The sequence below is a fragment of the Microcaecilia unicolor genome, chromosome 13 (assembly GCF_901765095.1).
Source record: "Microcaecilia unicolor chromosome 13, aMicUni1.1, whole genome shotgun sequence".
NCBI classification, from domain to species: domain Eukaryota; kingdom Metazoa; phylum Chordata; class Amphibia; order Gymnophiona; family Siphonopidae; genus Microcaecilia; species Microcaecilia unicolor.
In genome coordinates, this window is record NC_044043.1 from 57,946,985 (window position 1) to 57,966,231 (window position 19,247).

The window sequence follows — 19,247 nt, forward strand, 5'->3', positions numbered from 1 at the left end:
TTCCTGGCACGGTCGTTCACTGTGCCAGACCCCTCTGATCATTGTACACTGGTGGCCTTTAGTGCCGGCATTTACCTTTGATAATCAGGGCCTCTGTTTCTCTAGTACAGTATTCCCTTCCCGTCCCACCACTTTCTCCATGTAGTACCCCTTCACTCTCCTTCCTTTCTCTCAATGGTAGAACTCCCGAGTCTCTAGATTTATTGATAGGTGGCAGAATCTAGATTCCTTGTATTAATGGCAGTGTGTGTCTGGGACAGCCAATGGATTCCCAGATTTAGAGCAATATTAATGAAATAGTGGAGGCATTTATCAAGCTGTGATTGATTATTTCTAATCTCTTGTTGCATAGCATTTCTGACAAGAAATCAGATCCTCACTATACAAGTTGAACCTGTCCAGTAGGAGGTGATCTGGGCGGTTGTGCTTTTACTTTTGTTCAGTCCCAAAATATGGCCCCTTGTCCAGTGCCGTAGCGAGGGCGGCTGACACCCGGGGCGGGTCGCTGCTGCGCACCCCCCGGGCGCCGCACAGCACCACCCCCCCGGAGCGCATTGTTACTACTAGAAGCGAGGGGCGGACGGGAGGGCCGAACCGCCCCCGAGTCCACGTCGCTGGGAGCTGCGTTGGCTCCATTGGTTCCTTGCTCTCTCTGCCCCGGAACAGGAAATAACCTGTTCTGGGGCAGAGGGAGCAAGGAACCAATGGAGACGACACCCCCCCCCCCCAGTGGCTGTGCACCCGGGGCGGACCGCCCCCCCGCCCCCCCCCCCCCCCCCTTCCTACGCCACTGCCCTTGTCACTTCTGCTACACAGACTTTTAAAATTTGACTTTGGGTCTGTGAACCTGTTCTGTGTATATTGTCTCCCTGGATCAGGAATCCCACACAGACCATCACCAGCTTATGATATACTATCCAGAAGAAGGGACATACACTTCTCTAAACAAGATCTGGCCCTGCCCCACCCAGAAAGCAGAAACTGCATGTTATTAACTTCCCCCTTTTTCCAGTCCTCCCAGAGAGAGCTCCCAGCCAGTCTGTGTCCCAGACAGCAGTAAATATTCAGCTCTTTACTTCCATCCAGCTAATGTTCCTACTTGAGTGACTCCCTTTAGGCCAGTCAGAATGAAAACAATCCCAAATACAGTATGTCAGCTTTTCTAGTAGGGTTCAACATCTATCATTTAGAGGTAGTACAGCTTGGATACAGCTAATCACTGTTCACATTCAGAAAGACTAAGTCCTTATATTATATAAATAGAGACCAAGCTGATTAATTATATATTGCTTAATAAAGCTTAACAGCATAAGTTTACACAGATACTAAACACAGTTTACACAGAAAATATTTACACAGCTAATCTAGAACTACAGAGAGCACAAAAGCATGAAATCTAAAAATAAAGTTGGATTATAAAAACAAGTCAAACTTCTTGCTGAATTTTCACTGTCAGGTCCATGAGTTATTCACTTCGGCACTGGGGAGAGGGAGAGGGAGATCTGGTTAACTGAAGATCTCTTTCCAAGCTCTTGTTGGCGTGTTTCCCAAAACTTCTCACACATACAGTAGTGGCTCTTTAAAAAAAAAAAAAATCTTTATTATTTATCCATTTACATGGGAGATTCTTCAATGTGCCCAATTTCCACATAATTATATAAGAATACCCCATAACCTTTCTACCATAAACTAGCAACTGTGTATCATGAACCCCCACAGGACACTGAGCCCAAAGACAGTAATGTGTGAGTTGTAAATAATTTGGCAACATCAGCAACAAGGATGCATGCGTGGAACCTGGTGTTGCAATCTGGGCAGGTTCAGATATTATATGATTATTCCCATACTATTTTTTCAGTTTATTTGGAACTTCTGTAGTGGTTAAAAGGGCCCACATTTTTAAAAATAGTTCAGTCTTTCCCCTTTGGGCATACAAGTCAGTTTATCGAAGCACATCATCTCATCTACCTTTATCAACCACTCTGCTTCCCTGACCTCCGTTCCCTCTTTCAGGAAGAAAGGCTAGAATTAGTTGGAACTGAATAGATCACTCCGCGAGGAGGGTGGATTGGGGTGTCTGAAGCTGGCCCTTTATTATAAAGCTACGGCATCAAAAGCAATTAAGTACCACTTTGTGAGACTGGAGAGAAGGCCTTGGGTGGAAGTAGAGGGGTGGTGTTTGCTGCCAAAATTAGTTTTTGAGGTGGGGGGAGGGGATGGAAACAGAATAGGAAGCATGTTGTGCTGCAGCCCCTTATAAAATTATGGAGAGGGATTTGGAGAAAAGAGGTAATTGAGGAGCAAGGGTCACCACTTGCAAGGATTGCAGATTTTATGCCTGCTGCATTAAAAATCTTTAAGAAACTACAAGAAGGGTGGTGAGAAGGGGGATAGAGCAATTTGTGGACTTCACCTAGGGAGGTTATGTCCTTGCAGCAATTAGAGGAGAGGGTGATAGTTGGGTTTCCTTCTTTCAGTGTTTCCAACTGAGATATTTGTAATAAGTATGGAAAATTGGAAAGGAATTACAGGGGTATACATGAGTTGGAGGGAAGTATCTGTATGGAAAGAAAGTTTAAGATGTTGCTATCTAGGATATATCAGGCATTCGCAAGGTTAGGGAGGAAGAAGGTACCCCCACATGAAGAGGACTGGATCTCCTAGCTACTAAGTCCATTGGAGGAAGAGGAGTGAAAACTATCTTACAGATTTGGGCACAGATGTTAAGCTTCCATGGCATGTAGGCAAACCCATTATAAACTTAGGAATTTGATTCTAGCCTTCCTTGTAAAAGGGAAAAGTGGAGGGGGAGATTGGCTGTGTACTGAAGGGGCTGCGGGGGGAGGGCACATTAAGAACATAAGAATAGCCATACTGGGTCAGACCAATGGTCTGTCTAGCCTAGTATTCTGTTTCCAACAGTGATCAATCCAGGTCATAAGTACCTGGCAAATACCTAAATAGTAGCAAGATTCCGTGCTGCTAATCCCAGGGCAAGCAGTGGCTTCCCCATGTCTATCTCAATAGCAGACTAAGTACATAAGTATTGCCATACTGGGAAAGGCCAAAGGTCCATCGAGCCCAGCATCCTGTTTCCAACAGTGGCCAATCCAGGTCACAGATACCCGGCAAGATCCCAAAAATGTACAAAACATTTTATACTGCTTATCCCAGAAATAGTGGATTTTCCCCAAGTCCATTTAATAACGGTCTATGGACTTTTCCTTTAGGAAGCCGCCCAAACCTTTTTTTAAACTCTGCTAAGCTAACCGCCTTTACCACATTCTCTGGCAACGAATTCCAGAGTTTAATTGCACGTTCTTTCATATGTGGTGGGAATATAAAGGAGTACACTTCTTGCCAAACTTTTTGTATGTCAGATAAAGGTTTGGTAAGTGTTAACTGCCCTGTGTCTCTTAAGATATGTTTGTAGGGGCTTTTGAAGAATGTTTGTTACTTGATACATGGAACTCTTCATCTCATCTGACTGCAGTTTGAGAAGGGAAGTGAATGTTTTGTCCCTGGGAAGGCTGTCACATTAGACTGCAAAATGCTGTCTCTGGTAGGGAAAGGGAAATGGGACTTGATATACCGCCTTTCTGAGGTTTTTGCAATTACATTCAAAGCGGTTTACATATATTCAGGTACTTATTTTGTACCAGGGGCAATGGAGGGCACTCAGAGGTGAGATCTCTGAGAGGAACCAGCTTCCTCAGCTTTCTGCTTCTCTCACAGGCGAATCCTGTATCCAGTGACCGAGTGGAAGACCTGACATCACTTGTCTATCTCAATGAATCCAGTGTTCTTCACACCCTCCGGCAACGCTATGGTGGTAACCTGATCCATACATATGCTGGGCCTTCTATGGTCATCCTGAACCCACTCAGCTCTCCCTCTATGTACTCTGAGAAGGTGGGTGCTTGGAAGACAGGGCTGGGGGACAGATGTAGAGGGCTCAGTACCAACATTATGGGGCACACTGCACCTGTGGATGTGAACTTGGAGGAAGAAACAGAGAATGTCTGTTGATTCGGTCTTTGGATGTATCACTGTTGTATTTGATACCTTGTCTGTTCATCTGTCTCTAATCTTTCTGTCTATCTCTCTGTAATTCAAACATTGGATAACTTTTTTGCATGACAGTGTCTCTCTTACCATAGTGATGTGTTATATAGTCATAAAGGAAATACGTAGTGGGGGTGGTGATAAGGGACTTAATAGTGGCTTTGCTGATGTTACTTTTCTTTCGGGTGTCATGATGTAACATTGAATGCTGCCGTATCTGCTGTTACTCCTGTCCCAGGTCACGGACTTTCATCTTGCTGTTTTCAGTATATCTGTGATTTAATGCACACTAGAAGCCATCTCCTCCTTTACTTCTGTAGTATTCTCAAGACTTCTGCCCTCTTTGGGATCACTGTTTCTCTTGTGCAGGTGATGCATATGTTTAAAGGTTGCCGCAGAGAGGATACGTCTCCGCACATATATGCTGTGGCACAAGCTGCTTACCGAACAATGCTGATGACACGGCAAGACCAGTCCATCGTACTTCTGGGTAACAGCGGCAGTGGGAAAACCACCAGCAGTCAGCACCTGATCCAGTATCTGGCCACTATTGCTGGAAGCACAGGCAAAATCTTCTCTGGTAAGCCGGTCTCAGCTTGTGCTCTCTCTCACTCCTTTATTCCAGCGCTCTCTTCTGCAGCATGGTTGAAATCTGTTAATGTTTGGAAGGCCAGATATGGGATTTCCAGTCTGCCTAGAAGAATAGTTCTTTCATCCCTTCTGTGTGCTGACCTGTGTCTATCACATGTTACATGTAGCGGTGTATCGGGTCTAATTAGTCAGGTACACTCCTATGTTTTGATACATTGATACATAAATAATACATAATGATGGCCCTAAGTAGCTTACAACAGTTTAAAAGGCATTTAATAGCAATACATTTTGGAAAAATGTATGTAGTTATGGTGCATAGGATACAAAGGAGTTGATACTCAGCCAGCTGTGCTCAGCGTTTTGCTGACCGCCACCGGCGTTATGCCTGGAAATTCAGTGCTGGGCCATGTCTGGGCTTCGGCATTGAAATTCTAGGTTTGTGGAGCGATATTCAGCAGTTAACGGGCTATGGGGCACAGCACAAAGATAAAACTGACTTTATGCTGGCTGACTCCACCCCCAAAATAGCTGGTTTTCAGTTCGGCTCTAACTAGATATTTTTAATGGCACTAACTAGTTAAGTGCCACTGAAAATGATCAGCTAGCCCTGAACAAGTGATTTAACCAGCTAGGAGCCGTTTCTGGCCAGTTAAATTGCTTTGAATATTGACCCCATAGTATTTTCAAAACATGCGTAAATGCTTGAGCATCTATTAGGGGTACCCGGTAAGCAAAGGCAGTGATCAGTCTCATACAGGTCTCGATTGCTTTGCAGTGGAGAAGTGGCAGGCTGTGTACACTATTTTGGAAGCATTCGGAAACAGCATGACAGGTCTGAATGGCAATGCTTCCCGTGTCTCTCAGATCATCTCGCTGGACTTCGACCAGGCAGGGCAGGTGGCATCTGCATCTATCCAGGTGAGGGACAATGGACGTAAATTACTCTTCTGACTTCACTTCCCTACAGGGGAGGACTTGTGGATGTAGGTCATGTCACTGGCTTTCCTTCCACACAAGCGCTATGGAGTCTGAACAGTTATTACTAGGGCTGTGTTTCGATTAAAAATGTAAATCATGATCGACTGTGCGATGAAAAATTTTAATCTTGCGGTGGAGTTGGCCCATGACCGGCTGTTCATGTGGGGGTGCACAGGGATTAGCAAGGGACACATTTCCTCTCCACCCCCGCCTCCCCCCCCCCCCCCCCCACTAGACAGCTTACCTTTGCTGGTGGGGATGCCAAAACCAGTCAAAGAAATCCACTGTCAAAGTGTCCCCTTTCCTCCTTGTGCTGCCTCAGCAGTGAGGAAATCAGCAGGGTGCCTCCAGCCACCGATACCGGCACTCCCTGAGCATTCTCAGTTCATGCACAAACTGAGCATGCTTCAGGAGTGCAAGCGTTAGTGGCTGGAGGCACCCCACTGACTTCCTCGCTCCTGATGCAGTACGAGGAGGAAGTGGGTGACTCAGGAAGTGGATTTTGTCAGCTGGCGGGGCTTCAGCTACCCCACCAGCCATTGAACAGGTACTGTAACTTTGGTGGAGGGGGGGCTTCACCCGTTTTCTCTCTTTCTCTCTTTTTATGGCCCCCCTGTGCCTTCTTTCTCTATGCTCCCCGTGCCTTCACTCATTCTGTCTCTCCCTCCTTGAGTCCCCCTGTGCCTTCGCCCATTCTCTCTCTCTCTCTAATATGCCTCCCTTCCCGTGTTCTTCTTCGCTCTCCTGCCCACCATCTCTCCCAGACCACTCAGCCCAGCTCAATGCAGCGGGATATTACTTATGCTATATATTTTTTATAAGTTGTAAGATGCTTAGGGCAATCTTGTAGGGATTGATAGAGCAGGGTACAAATAGTCTTCACAGCACTATACAATCATAGATAATAAACCTGAAAGTTTGTATCTGGTAACTGTTTATCCTCTCTTCCTTTTGTTCAACAGACCATGCTCTTGGAGAAACTGAGAGTTGCAAAACGTCCTGAGAAGGAAGCCACTTTCAATGTTTTCTATTATTTATTGGCCGGTGCAGATAACACACTCAGGTAAAATGGAGCTTGACAGCATGTTACACAACAAGTACTGTAAAATGCTCAAAAAAAGAGTAACAGTGAGTGAAATTATAGGTTTGGCAGCATGTGACATTCTAAGAAAGAGAGAGGGTAACAGCGAGTAAGACCACATGAACTGCAGCATGTTTAGGTAAGGGAAAGCGTAACAGCGAGACATACCACTGGTACTGCTACATGCTTAGGTAAGAGAGATGGTAACCACAAATAACACTATTTGTACTGCAGCATGCTTAGGTAAGCGAGAGAGAGTAATAGCATGTGACCAATTTGTACTGTGACATGCAAGGAAAGAGAGAGAGTAACAGCAAGTAAGACCACATGTACTGCAGCATGTGACATGCTAAGAAAGAGAGAGAGTAACAGTGTACTGCTGCAGCATGCTCAGATGAGACAGAAAGTAATAGCAAGTAACACCACAGATATTGTGAGATGCTCAGGAGGGATAGAAATAGCGCATGATACTACAGTGTCTGCAACACGCTTGGGTAACTCTAGTGAGTTTCATTACATTTTATTCACTGAGTGTTTTGAATGTTTTTCATGAAGAGGTAGCTCCAGCATAGTGATGTGTCCTCATATTTCAACAGATTGCTAAAACCTGTCGTTTCTTCCTTTATAACATCGCCAGAATTCGCTCTTTCCTTTCTGAACACGCTATCAAAACCCTCATCCACACTCTCGTCACCTCTCGTTTAGACTACTGCAACTTGCTTCTCTCAGGTCTTCCACTCAGCCATCTCTCTCCTCTTCAATCTGTTCAAAACTCTGCCGCACGACTAATATTTCGCCAAAGTCGTTATGCCCATATCAGCCTTCTCCTGAAATCACTTCACTGGCTCCCTATCCGTTTCCATATACAATTCAAGCTCCTCTTATTGACCTATAAGTGCATTCACTGTGCAGCCCCTCACTACCTCTCCACCCTCATCTCTCCCTACACTCCTTCCCTAGAACTCTGTTCGCTAGGCAAATCTCTCCTAGTTGCGCCCTTCTCCTCCATCGCTAACTCCAGACACCGCTCCTTCTATCTCGCCGCACCTTATGCCTGGAATAGGCTTCCTGAGCCATTACGTCTAGCTCCATCCCTGGCTGCCTTCAAATCCGGGCTAAAGGCCTACCTGTTTGATGCTGCTTTCGACTCCTGACTTGTAACTTTTATCTTATCCTTATGTGTCCTTCTGTCTGTCCTTCCCTTATCCTTTTGATTCTGTCTTTGTCCTGATTTAGATTGTAAGCTCTTTTGAGCAGGGACTGTCTTTCTTCTTCATGGTCAATTGTAAAGCGCTGCGTATGACTGGTAGCGCTATAGAAGTGATTTATAGTAGTAGTAGTATGTTTGCCTGGTTTTGGCCCAGCCAACCCCTCTCAGTTATATAGATGTAGCAGCAAAAATGCAGTGAAGTGAGCCCAGATGAGAACAAAGAGACAGAGCCTTGGATTGGAGGAAGCAAAAATTTATTGGTAGGACCTGACATGGCCTGTGTTTCGGCTGGATGCCTGCATCAGGGGGTCTACATAAAATCAATAATAAATACAGTTCTTAATATACAATAATGCTTATAACAGTATAAAATTCAAAATATAAAACAGTCTTCAGAATTGAACATATAAATAGAGATACCGTATCCTTGTGGGCTTCCTTAAATCTGCTCAACACTGTAAAACATCCAACAATATCCCCAAAGAAGTTATACTGCAAACATAAAACAATTTACATATCAAAATATTACAAAATAACATAGTCTCTACATGTCATTGTATCAAAGAACGCCTAACCACTTGTACTCATATATGATTATCTAACACCTGACCCTTAAAAAATTGCTCAAAACAATATACCACACATAATGCCACAGTACTCCAGAAGACCTCTGCGAACACAATCCTAATTCATTGCTGATGGCATACTAAAAAAACTGGAATACATATTAACACCAATTTAAAAAGAAAAAATGTTAATTGAATAACAGTTTAAAAAAGGGGGAAACATATTAACAAACAAGATAGAAACAAAGGAGAAAATTGTATAATATAGCTGACTTGGTGTAGGAAGATAGAATCCAAAAAACGTAAACTCTCTTTGATCGCACAATCTGTGCCAAAAATAAAATAGAACACAAATTTACCCTGTACAGCAAAGCATAAAGAGTTTGTCAAAAAGTGTACATAAATGAAAAAAATTTATTTATATATATTTTTTCAAACAAAGAGATAAATAACGGAACCTGTACTATCCATCGTGCAATCCATGCTGTGTGCTTGTAAAACACACATATAATCTACCCCACAAATAAAAGAATCAATTAGTGCAACATGTATTTTAAAACTCCAAAACTTCAGATACCAAGAAACATTATTTGCCTACTTACAATCAAATTAAAAACATAACTCACCGTGCAACATTCAGCATCCACTTCTGTCTGTGTACTCACAAACACTGTTACAAGTGCGTGCATGCACTTTGAATCATAAGTTTCACGCCAAAACAGCATGAGATATTTAAACAGTAGATTTGAATAAAATAACTAGATTAAGGAGACGAAACATTTCAGATAAAAAATATTGAACAACACAATACAGAAAATATTGGGCTAATTAAAAATATTCAGTATGGCTCTGATATTTAGACCATGGGAGCCAGGCTGTCTCCCGCAGTCTGTGTTGAACCCAGATATTCAGCAAAGACCGTTTCCCGGTGACTGGCATTGAATATCTGGGGGTGGGGTGGGGGTTCGGCAAGTTTGACGATAATATGACCACCAAACCTGATTTAAAAATCGATGGATAGCTGGTTATATCTCGTGAAACCAGTTATCGACGAAACAACTACCTTTCGCAAATCTCTGAAGACATATTTCTTCAACAAAAGCCTACAATGAGAACCTACAGCCCCACTAATTCACTTCACCAACCCATTCAATTATGAAAGCCCACCTTCTATAAATACCCTAATAAATCCCTTCCTTCTCTTTCTTCCCTTAATTAATCTCTACACAATACTAACAATACTTGATACACTGGAAAAACCATGTTAATAATACTATATAAGCCACTTTGAGCCTGCAAATAGGTGGGATAAGGTGGGATACAAATGCAATAAATAATACATAATAATAATCCGCCAGCCGCTAACCACAGTTATTTGGTGGAGTGTAGCCGGTTATCCCCCGCTGAATGTTGGCAGATAGCAGGTTAAGCGTTGGTTAGTGCAGTGGGCTGAGAACCCGAGGAACTGGGTTCAATTCCCACTGCAGCTCCTTGTGACTCTGGGCAAGTCACCTAACCCTCCATTGCCCCAGGTATATGTAAACTGCTTTGGTTGTACCCACAGAAAGGCGGTATATCAAATCTATGTCCCTTTCTTTTCCTCTTCAATATAGAGCTGTGGCATAAGCCATGGGCTGGGTCTCCTGATTTTGATGTCTACCTTGCTGCTGTAATATTTCCTGTACCCTGATAAAAATACAATAATGTGACCCAACATATTCTTTTATTTTTTTATAGGACCGAGCTCCACTTCAACCACTTTGCAGAAAATAACGTGTTTGGGATCACTCCGCTACACAAGGTGAGCAGTACTGAAAGCACGAGGGCCAGTGCTTTTGACCTTGTGTGTACCTCTGATTCTGCGGTGTCAGAGTAGTGAGGAATAGAGGCCACTCTGCTTGCCTATAGTGGCAGTTCTGAATGAAATGTTTACATTTCTGTGGCTGCAGGCTGAGGAGAAGCAAAGAGCTGCCCAGCAGTTTGGCAGGCTACAGGCTGCCCTGAAAGTGATGGGCATTTCCCTGGATGAACAGAAGGTGTTTTGGCTTATACTGGGTGCCATCTACCATCTTGGTGCTGCAGGAGCAACCAAAGGTAACACATTATATTCCTTGATAATTGGAAAAACCCTAATGATAATTTGTTTGGGCAATGCAATTTCATATGTGTTGGGGTTGGGGGTGAATAGTGCTTATGTTGGACCTGAGTGGAGTTGGTATGGTGGGCTTTGTCTTGGTGTTAGAATAATAATAATGATAGGAATAGAAATGGTGTGTGTAACTTATAAATTGATTGTCTGATAGTCTTCTGCTGTGCAGTTTGGCAGACATTCCTCCAAGTCGGTTTGTATTCTGGTGTTACTAGAGATGGTAGTGTGAATGTGAGAGATGGGATTGTGTGATTGCTTGTTGTTTTTCTAAATGTTGGAATTCCTCTTTGGACCACATTTGCTGGGGAGGTGGTTTAGAAATTCTGTAGATTCACTGTAGAAGGCATTGGGAAACTCTGGGCACCAGATATTCTGGTGGCATAATAACCCATAAGGCTGTACCGATATCTGTGAGACACCAAATCTATGCCAAAGATAACATTCTAGAGAGTCCAGCCCGATTAGTCTGTAGCAGTGCCGTAGCGAGGGTACCTGACACCCAGGGCGGGTCGCCGCTGCGCACCCCCCCCCCCCCCCGGGTGCAGGGCACGGCGCACCCCCCCCCCTGAAACGCACCCTACCTTTCAGCGGGGGGCAAGCGGGAGGGCCGATCTGCCCCCAGTGCACATCACTGGGAGCTGTGTCGGCTCTGCTGCTTCCCTGCTTTTTCTGCCCCGGAAGCCTGTTACGGGGCAGAAAGAGCAAGGAACCAGCGAGCCGACACCCCCCCCCCCAGCGCGTGCACCTGGGGCGGACCGCCCCCCCCCTTCCTACGCCACTGGTCTGTAGTAGCACAAAAAGTGGTGGCATCTGGCTGGCTGACAGATTTTTTGCAGCATAAGCTTTAGAGGACGAGTTCCCTTCATCGGACAGGGACCAGCATCTGCTGAATTGGACTTTGTCACAATAATAGTTTAGTCTAAAGGATGCTTTTCCCAAGGATATTCTTACAAATGAAATATCACCTCAGTCATTGTGTATAACTGGTTATATCTCACACTTCAGTTGTATTGTATTGCTAGCTATATCTCGCCCATCTGCTGTTGGGTCTTAATGCCGGCTATGTCTCAGATTTCTGCTGGAGATGATTCCTGGCTGCATGTCAGGCTTGTTTTCCTATATCTTTCTTCTTCTTGTCCATATCCCAGTGCTGCTGCCACATTGGGCAAACTAGTTTATTCTAACTCATTGATTTTCTGATGAGGTTTTTTGCATCCAAAAGTTTGCAGTGTTTCAATTTTATTCCTTTCTGGTTTGATTATTCCTAATTATTATGTACTGGCACTAACTTAGCTTGTAAGCCATCTGGGGACAGAGAAATGCTTACTGTACCTTAGTGTAACTCTTCGACTGCATTAAAATGTGTCAGCTAGATCCAGCTGAATGTTATATTATTTTTCATACTGCTGTGTGCCCCGTGTTCTATGCTTCACCTTGGTGAAGTAATTTAAGTTGCTTTCTCTAACTATGTTGATCTTGCTGCATCTCTCTGTGCTGCATGGCTCTTCTCTTTCTCTGCACATCTTCAGGTTAGAAGTTTCTCTTTCCTTCAGCTCATCCTACCAGACAGTAACTTTTCATGCTATCAGCTGCTTTCTTACTGGGAGACAAGCCTAGTATAGAGGGCATGGTCAGAGCTAAGACATCCTGTGCACTGCAGTCTCCTTGCCACCCTTCATGCTGTGCTCATGTCAGCATGCATGTCTGTAGCTCCCTTCATTGACCACAAACTCTGCCCTGTGCAGCGTCAGCAGTAGTGTGTCTGAATGTTTTTGTTTGTGTATGTTTGTGCTTGTGTGTGTTGATTGATCAGAGGGTGATATTTATCTGTACTTGGGTTAGAAGCTCATTGTTTAGGTATTAGCAGAAGGTGGCAGTATGGCACCAGCCCTGGAGGCAAGAGCGTGCAGATCATATTTTTTCCAATGCCTTTTGAAGACTCATCTTTCAGAGTACTAGAGCAAAGTACAGCACAAGAAAATATTCCCCTCTTTTTTCCTCCTGACATGTATTCACCCATTTGTATGTTCACTGTGTCCCATTATGAAGTATGCCATGTTCTCACATCACTGGATGGTGTGCTCTGCCTCCTGTATCTCTTCCTATGGTGTGTCCTGTCCCTTATGTCTCCCATGATGTACCCTGTTCCTGCATCTGAGTATATCGTATAACTTGTTTTCTCCGAGGACAAGCAGGCTGCTTGTTCTCACGACTGGGTTGACGTCCACGGCAGCCCCCACCAACCGGAACAAAACTTTGCGGGCGGTCCCGCACGCAGGGCACGCCCACCGCGCATGCGCGGCCGTCTTCCCGCCCGTGCGTGACCGTTCCCGCTCAGTCTTTTCTTTTCCGCGCTGGAGAGAGCCGCGTTCGTCTCTCTCTCTGTCAGCCCCGGAAACAGGATCGCGCTTTCGCCGCGAGTTTTTTCTCCTTCGTTGTGTCCTCCGTTTTTCTGTTTTATTTTGTAAAAAACAAAACAAAACGCAGAACTTTGTTTTTCCCTCGTCTTTTTAGCGGGGGCGTCTCGTTGCGGCCTTGTGGCCGCGCGGTCGATTTATTTTCAAGGTGTGAATTTTACTGCCACCATTGACGACTTTGACATCGCCGACGCAATTTTTCCGTCGATGTCCTCGAAGGTCCCGAGTGGATTTAAAAAGTGTGGTCGGTGCGGCCGGCATATCTCGCAGACCGACACTCACGCTTGGTGCTTCCAGTGCCTCAGGCTGGAGCACGATACCAAGACGTGCACCTTGTGTCTCGGTTTACGGAAACGGACACAGGTGGCGAGGCAAGTTCTACGGGACCGTCTTTTTGGAACTTGCGCCGGCCCCTCGACGTCGGTATCGACGGCCGGATCTTCGGTACCGGTACCGATGTCCACGAAATCGGCACCGACCCCAGGAGCACAGGTCCCGTCAGCCCGCCAGTCTTCCGGAGACGGCAGGGGTGAGCAGCCGCGTGGGCAATTGGCCCCGGTCACTCCCTCTACCCAGGGCCCTCGGGGGATCCACCTCCTCCTCTTCACTACCGCCGAGCACCGCCGATGACGGGCACCGGAAAAAGGCAAAGAAGCACCGTCATCGGTTGCCCACAGCGCATATGGCTCCGGGCTCCAGGGACAATTCCACACCCAGGAAGCGGCAGCGCCGAGAGGAGCGGTCCCCCTCTGTAGTAGAGGTATCGTCACGTCAGGGTGCCAGCACTTCGGTGCCGTCTCCTGGACCCGAACAGCTTCCGGCACCGACACCTCTACCGGCCCCCTCGCCTTTCCCGACAGCGGGCCTCCTCAGGCTCAGGGACAGTCCCAGCACGCTCGTTCCCCTCAACAGCATGCGCCTAAGCAGCCCCCGGCGCCTCCACAGCAAAAACCGGGGACGGGTTTTTGACTGGATCCATGGGAACATAGCCGCCATCAAAGTGTCCGTGCCGGACGATCTGCCAGTCGGAGGGAGGTTAAAACTTTTTCACCAAAGGTGGCCTCTGATAACCTCTGACCAGTGGGTTCTCCAAATAGTGCGGTGCGGATACGCCCTGAATTTGGCCTCCCCTCCACCAAATTGTCCTCCGGGAGCTCAATCCTTCAGCTCCCAGCACAAGCAGGTACTTGTAGAGGAACTCTCCGCCCTTCTCAGCGCCAATGCGGTCGAGCCCGTGCCACCCGGGCAGGAAGGGCAGGGATTCTATTCCAGGTACTTCCTTGTGGAAAAGAAAACAGGGGGGATGCGTCCCATCCTAGACCTGAGAGGCCTGAACAAATTCCTAATCAAAGAGAAGTTCAGGATGCTTTCCTTGGGCACCCTTCTGCCAATGATTCAGAAAAACGATTGGCTATCTTCCCTGGATTTAAAGGACGCATACACTCACATCCCGATACTGCCAGCTCACAGACAGTATCTCAGATTCTGCCTGGGCACACGGCACTTTCAGTATTGTGTGCTGCCCTTTGGGCTCGCCTCGGCCCCACGGGTGTTCACGAAGTGCCTCGTGGTGGTCGCGGCGTATCTACGCAAGCTGGGAGTGCACGTGTTCCCATATCTCGACGATTGGCTGGTCAAGAACACCTCGGAGGCAGGAGCTCTCCGGTCCATGCAGTGCACTATTCACCTCCTGGAGCTGCTGGGGTTTGTGATAAATTACCCAAAGTCCCATCTCCAGCCAGTCCAATCTCTGGAATTCATAGGAGCTCTGCTGAATTCTCAGACAGCTCAGGCCTTTCTCCCCGAAGCGAGGGCCCACAACCTCCTGTCCCTCGCTTCCCAGACCAGAGCGTCTCAGCAGGTCACAGCTCGGCAGATGTTGAGACTCCTAGGTCATATGGCCTCCACAGTTCATGTGACTCCCATGGCTCGTCTTCACATGAGATCTGCTCAATGGACCCTAGCTTCCCAGTGGTGCCAGGCCACCGGGAATCTAGAAGATGTCATCCGCCTCTCCATCAGTTGCCGCACTTCGCTGCACTGGTGGACCATTCGGACCAATTTGACCCTGGGACGCCCATTCCAAATTCCACAGCCCACAAAAGTGCTGACGACGGATGCATCTCGCCTGGGGTGGGGAGCTCATGTCGATGGGCTTCACACCCAGGGACTGTGGTCCCTCCAGGAGAAAGATCTTCAGATCAACCTCCTGGAGCTCCGAGCGGTCTGGAATGCACTGAAGGCTTTCAGAGATCGGCTCTCCTGTCAAATTATCCAAATTCGGACAGACAATCAGGTTGCAATGTATTACATCAACAAGCAGGGGGGCACCGGATCTTGCCCCCTGTGTCAGGAAGCCGTCGGGATGTGGCGTTGGGCCTGCCAGTTCGGCATGCTTCTCCAAGCCACATACCTGGCAGGTGTAAACAACAGTCTGGCCGACAGACTGAGCAGAGTCATGCAACCGCACGAGTGGTCGCTCCATTCCAGAGTGGTACGCAAGATCTTCCTAGAGTGGGGCACCCCCTCGGTGGACCTTTTCGCCTCTCAGACCAAGCACAAGCTGCCTATGTTCTGTTCCAGACTACAGGCGCACGGCAGACTAGCGTCGGATGCCTTTCTCCTCCATTGGGGAACCGGCCTCCTGTATGCTTATCCTCCCATACCTTTGGTGGGGAAGACCTTACTGAAGCTCAAGCAAGACCACGGCACCATGATTCTGATAGCGCCTTTTTGGCCCCATCAGATCTGGTTCCCTCTTCTTCTGGAGTTGTCCTTCGAAGAACCGTGGAGATTGGAGTGTTTTCCGACTCTCATTTCGCAGAACGACGGAGCACTTCTGCACCCCAACCTTCAGTCTCTGGCTCTCACGGCCTGGATGTTGAGGGCGTAGACTTCGCTTCATTGGTCTGTCTGAGGGTGTCTCCCGTGTCTTGCTTGCCTCTAGGAAGGATTCCACTAAAAAGAGTTACTTTTTCAAGTGGAGGAGGTTTGTCGTTTGGTGTGAGAGCAAGGCCCTAGAACCTCGTTCTTGCCCTGCACAGAACCTGCTTGAATACCTTCTGCACTTATCAGAGTCTGGCCTCAAGACCAACTCAGTAAGGAATCACCTTAGTGCGATTAGTGCTTACCATCTGCGTGTAGAGGGTAATGCCATCTCTGGAGAGCCTTTAGTCGTTCGATTCATGAGAGGCTTGCTTTTGTCAAAGCCCCCTGTCAAGCCTCCTGCAGTGTCATGGGATCTCAACGTCGTCCTCACCCAGCTGATGAAACCTCCTTTTGAGCCACTGAATTCATGCCATCTGAAGTACTTGACCTGGAAGGTCATTTTCTTGGTGGCAGTTACTTCAGCTCGTAGGGTCAGTGAGCTTCAAGCCCTGGTAGCTCATGCTCCGTATACTAAATTTCATCACAACAGAGTAGTGCTCCGCACTCACCCTAAGTTCTTGCCAAAGGTTGTGTCGGAGTTCCATCTGAACCAGTCAATTGTCTTGCCAACATTCTTTCCCCATCCTCATTCCTGCCCTGCTGAACGTCAACTGCACACATTGGACTGCAAAAGAGCGTTGGCCTTCTATCTGGAGCGGACACAGCCCAACAGACAGTCCGCCCAAATGTTTGTTTCTTTTGATCCCAACAGGAGGGGAGTGGCTGTGGGGAAACGCACCATATCCAATTGGCTAGCAGATTGCATTTCCTTCACTTACGCCCAGGCTGGGCTGGCTCTTGAGGGTCATGTCACAGCTCATAATGTTAGAGCCATGGTAGCGTCGGTGGCCCACTTGAAGTCAGCCACTATTGAAGAGATTTGCAAAGCTGCGACGTGGTCATCTGTCCACACATTCACATCTCATTACTGCCTGCAGCAGGATACCCGACGCGACAGTCGGTTCGGGCAGTCAGTGCTTCAGAATCTGTTCGGGGTTTAGAATCCAACTCCACCCCCCTAGGCCCATGTTTATTCTGTTCCAGGCTACACTCTCAGTTAGTTGGAAAAATTGTTAGGTCAATCTCAGTTATGTCCTCGCCGTTGCGAGGCCCAATTGACCATGTTTGTTGTTTTGAGTGAGCCTGGGGGCTAGGGATACCCCATCAGTGAGAACAAGCAGCCTGCTTGTCCTCGGAGAAAGCGAATGCTACATACCTGTAGAAGGTATTCTCCGAGGACAGCAGGCTGATTGTTCTCACAAACCCGCCCGCCTCCCCTTTGGAGTTGTGTCTTCCCTTGTCTTTGTCTTGCTACATATGGGACTGACGAACACGAGCCGGTTCGGGCGGGAAGATGGCCGCGCATGCGCATGGGCGCGCGAGGACTAGCAAAGGCCTTTGCTAGTGAAGTTTCGGATTGGAGGGGCTGCCGTGGACGTCACCCATCAGTGAGAACAATCAGCCTGCTGTCCTCGGAGAATACCTTCTACAGGTATGTAGCATTCGCTTTCTGTGTATGTCTGTCCATCTTCATGGGCCACACCCTGACCCAGTAGCTCTTTGCATGGTGTACCCTGTCTCAAATGTGTGTCTATGTGATATGCCCTATCCCCAAATCTCTGTGTAGTGAATCTTATCATTGTGTCTGTCTTGTTGCATAGCATGCCCTGTCCCCCATTTCTTTCTGTTCTTGTGTCTGATATCTAAATTCACACAGCTTCGACCTCTTGACTGGTTTTCCGTGCACATGCTCGTCTGTGACCCGATAACCTGTTTTATTGTCTAACGTGTTCTTTTTCTTTGCATGTTGCATGCTGCTCCATTGCAATGCAGAAGCTGATGAAGGTAAAATTAGTTTATTGTTAGTCATACAATAAGCATTTGTTCATGTGTGGGGGGAGAGAGCACAGGAGGCTTTCTCTTCCATGCTGCTTGCTTATTTTTCTGCTCAGATTTAGACTTGGTATTAGTCTGATACCATCCTGGTGGCTCTGGGCTAGATTTCTGTTATCCTTGTGCTGCAGTTTTAGCCTAGTTCCTTCCATGGAATAGCCTAATGGGTAAAACAGTGGGCTGAAAACCAGGGAAGCGAGGTTCAAATCCTGCTGTTTCTGCTCATGCTTCTTGTGACCTTGGGCAAGTCAATTCACCCTCCATTGTCTTGAACATATATTTATGGATAAATTAGACCCAGATATTCAATTCTGGGCCTTGTCTAGGTACCAGCATTGAATATCTGGGTCTTTGATGAACTCAGAAGTTATGTGGGTGCCAGTGCCCACATACTTAATTCGACATAGATAAGACCGCGACTGGTCAGCTAAGCATGGTTTAAGTGGGCAGGAGCCAAATTCCTTAAACCATGCTGAATATTGACCCCTTAGATTTTAAGCTTACTGGAGCAAAGACTTATCAACTGTAGTTGAATTTGTAACTTATGCTCAGATTTGGAAAGGTGAGTAACTCAATTCAAATCCATGGATTTCTGAGCTGCAAGACTGTGGCACAGCTTAAGTGAAATGTGGCATTGGTACTTATGCTGAGGTTGAAATGATTGTTGCAGGTGCAAGTTCATGGATGCCATTTCCTGTTGGCACCAGCTGCCTCAGTATTTCATACATAACACCTGAGTTATGCCTGGCCTGGTCTTGATGAGAACATAGTTCTTTCAGCTGCCTCTTAATGGTGCTTCTAGGTTTGCCTTTCTGTTCCAAGCAGTAATGAGCTATATTAAACTAGGCACCCATCAGCCACTGTTCTTGTACTAGTAAAACTATATCTCTTATATAACTCACCCCCCCCCCCCCCCCCACCACCATTCCCCAAGATTACTTTTTCAAGGAGGTGATGGTGAGTCCCTCAAAACCTTGTATGAAAATAATTTTATAATGTGGTACCTGGAACAGGCATGAAGCATTAGTCACAGCCAGGGCCTGGGACATTATTGGCAAGACTGCTCCGCCCTTCAGGATGATTGCTTTTGTGTATGACCTGGCATTTGAGGCATTAATGACAGAGACTGCCCCACTCTAAGCTGCTGACTTCATGCTTTGGCTGATTGCCCTGTGTGTGAACTGCTGATCCCTTTAGCTCTTTGCACTGGTTTCTGATGGAGAAAATTCCATTCTCTTCTACACTGCAATAGTCTCCTATTTCAAGCTAAGGGGAATCTGCTTCTTTAATAGAGAGCTCTGTAGGAGCTGAGAAGCTCTGTGTGAGTGTGTGCATAACCTCTTCTTGTTTTCTCCCCCCCCCCCCC

At 46.8% G+C, this 19,247-nt stretch overlaps 1 protein-coding gene across 6 annotated transcripts in view; it reads left to right on the forward strand.

Moving 5' to 3' along the window:
- MYO18A (myosin XVIIIA) overlaps window positions 1-19,247 on the forward strand; it is a 278,083-nt gene that overhangs the window by 145,071 nt on the left and 113,765 nt on the right. For 4 of the 6 annotated variants that reach the window (XM_030185913.1, XM_030185915.1, XM_030185909.1 and 1 more), the window contains 7 exons: window positions 3,736-3,912; window positions 4,435-4,645; window positions 5,435-5,577; window positions 6,600-6,700; window positions 10,232-10,295; window positions 10,444-10,588; window positions 17,822-17,833. In XM_030185913.1, coding sequence (XP_030041773.1) covers window positions 3,736-3,912; window positions 4,435-4,645; window positions 5,435-5,577; window positions 6,600-6,700; window positions 10,232-10,295; window positions 10,444-10,588; window positions 17,822-17,833 — 853 coding nt within the window. The remainder of the gene's footprint in view (window positions 1-3,735; window positions 3,913-4,434; window positions 4,646-5,434; window positions 5,578-6,599; window positions 6,701-10,231; window positions 10,296-10,443; window positions 10,589-17,821; window positions 17,834-19,247) is intronic. The other 2 variants (XM_030185910.1, XM_030185911.1) reach the window with 2 other exon arrangements.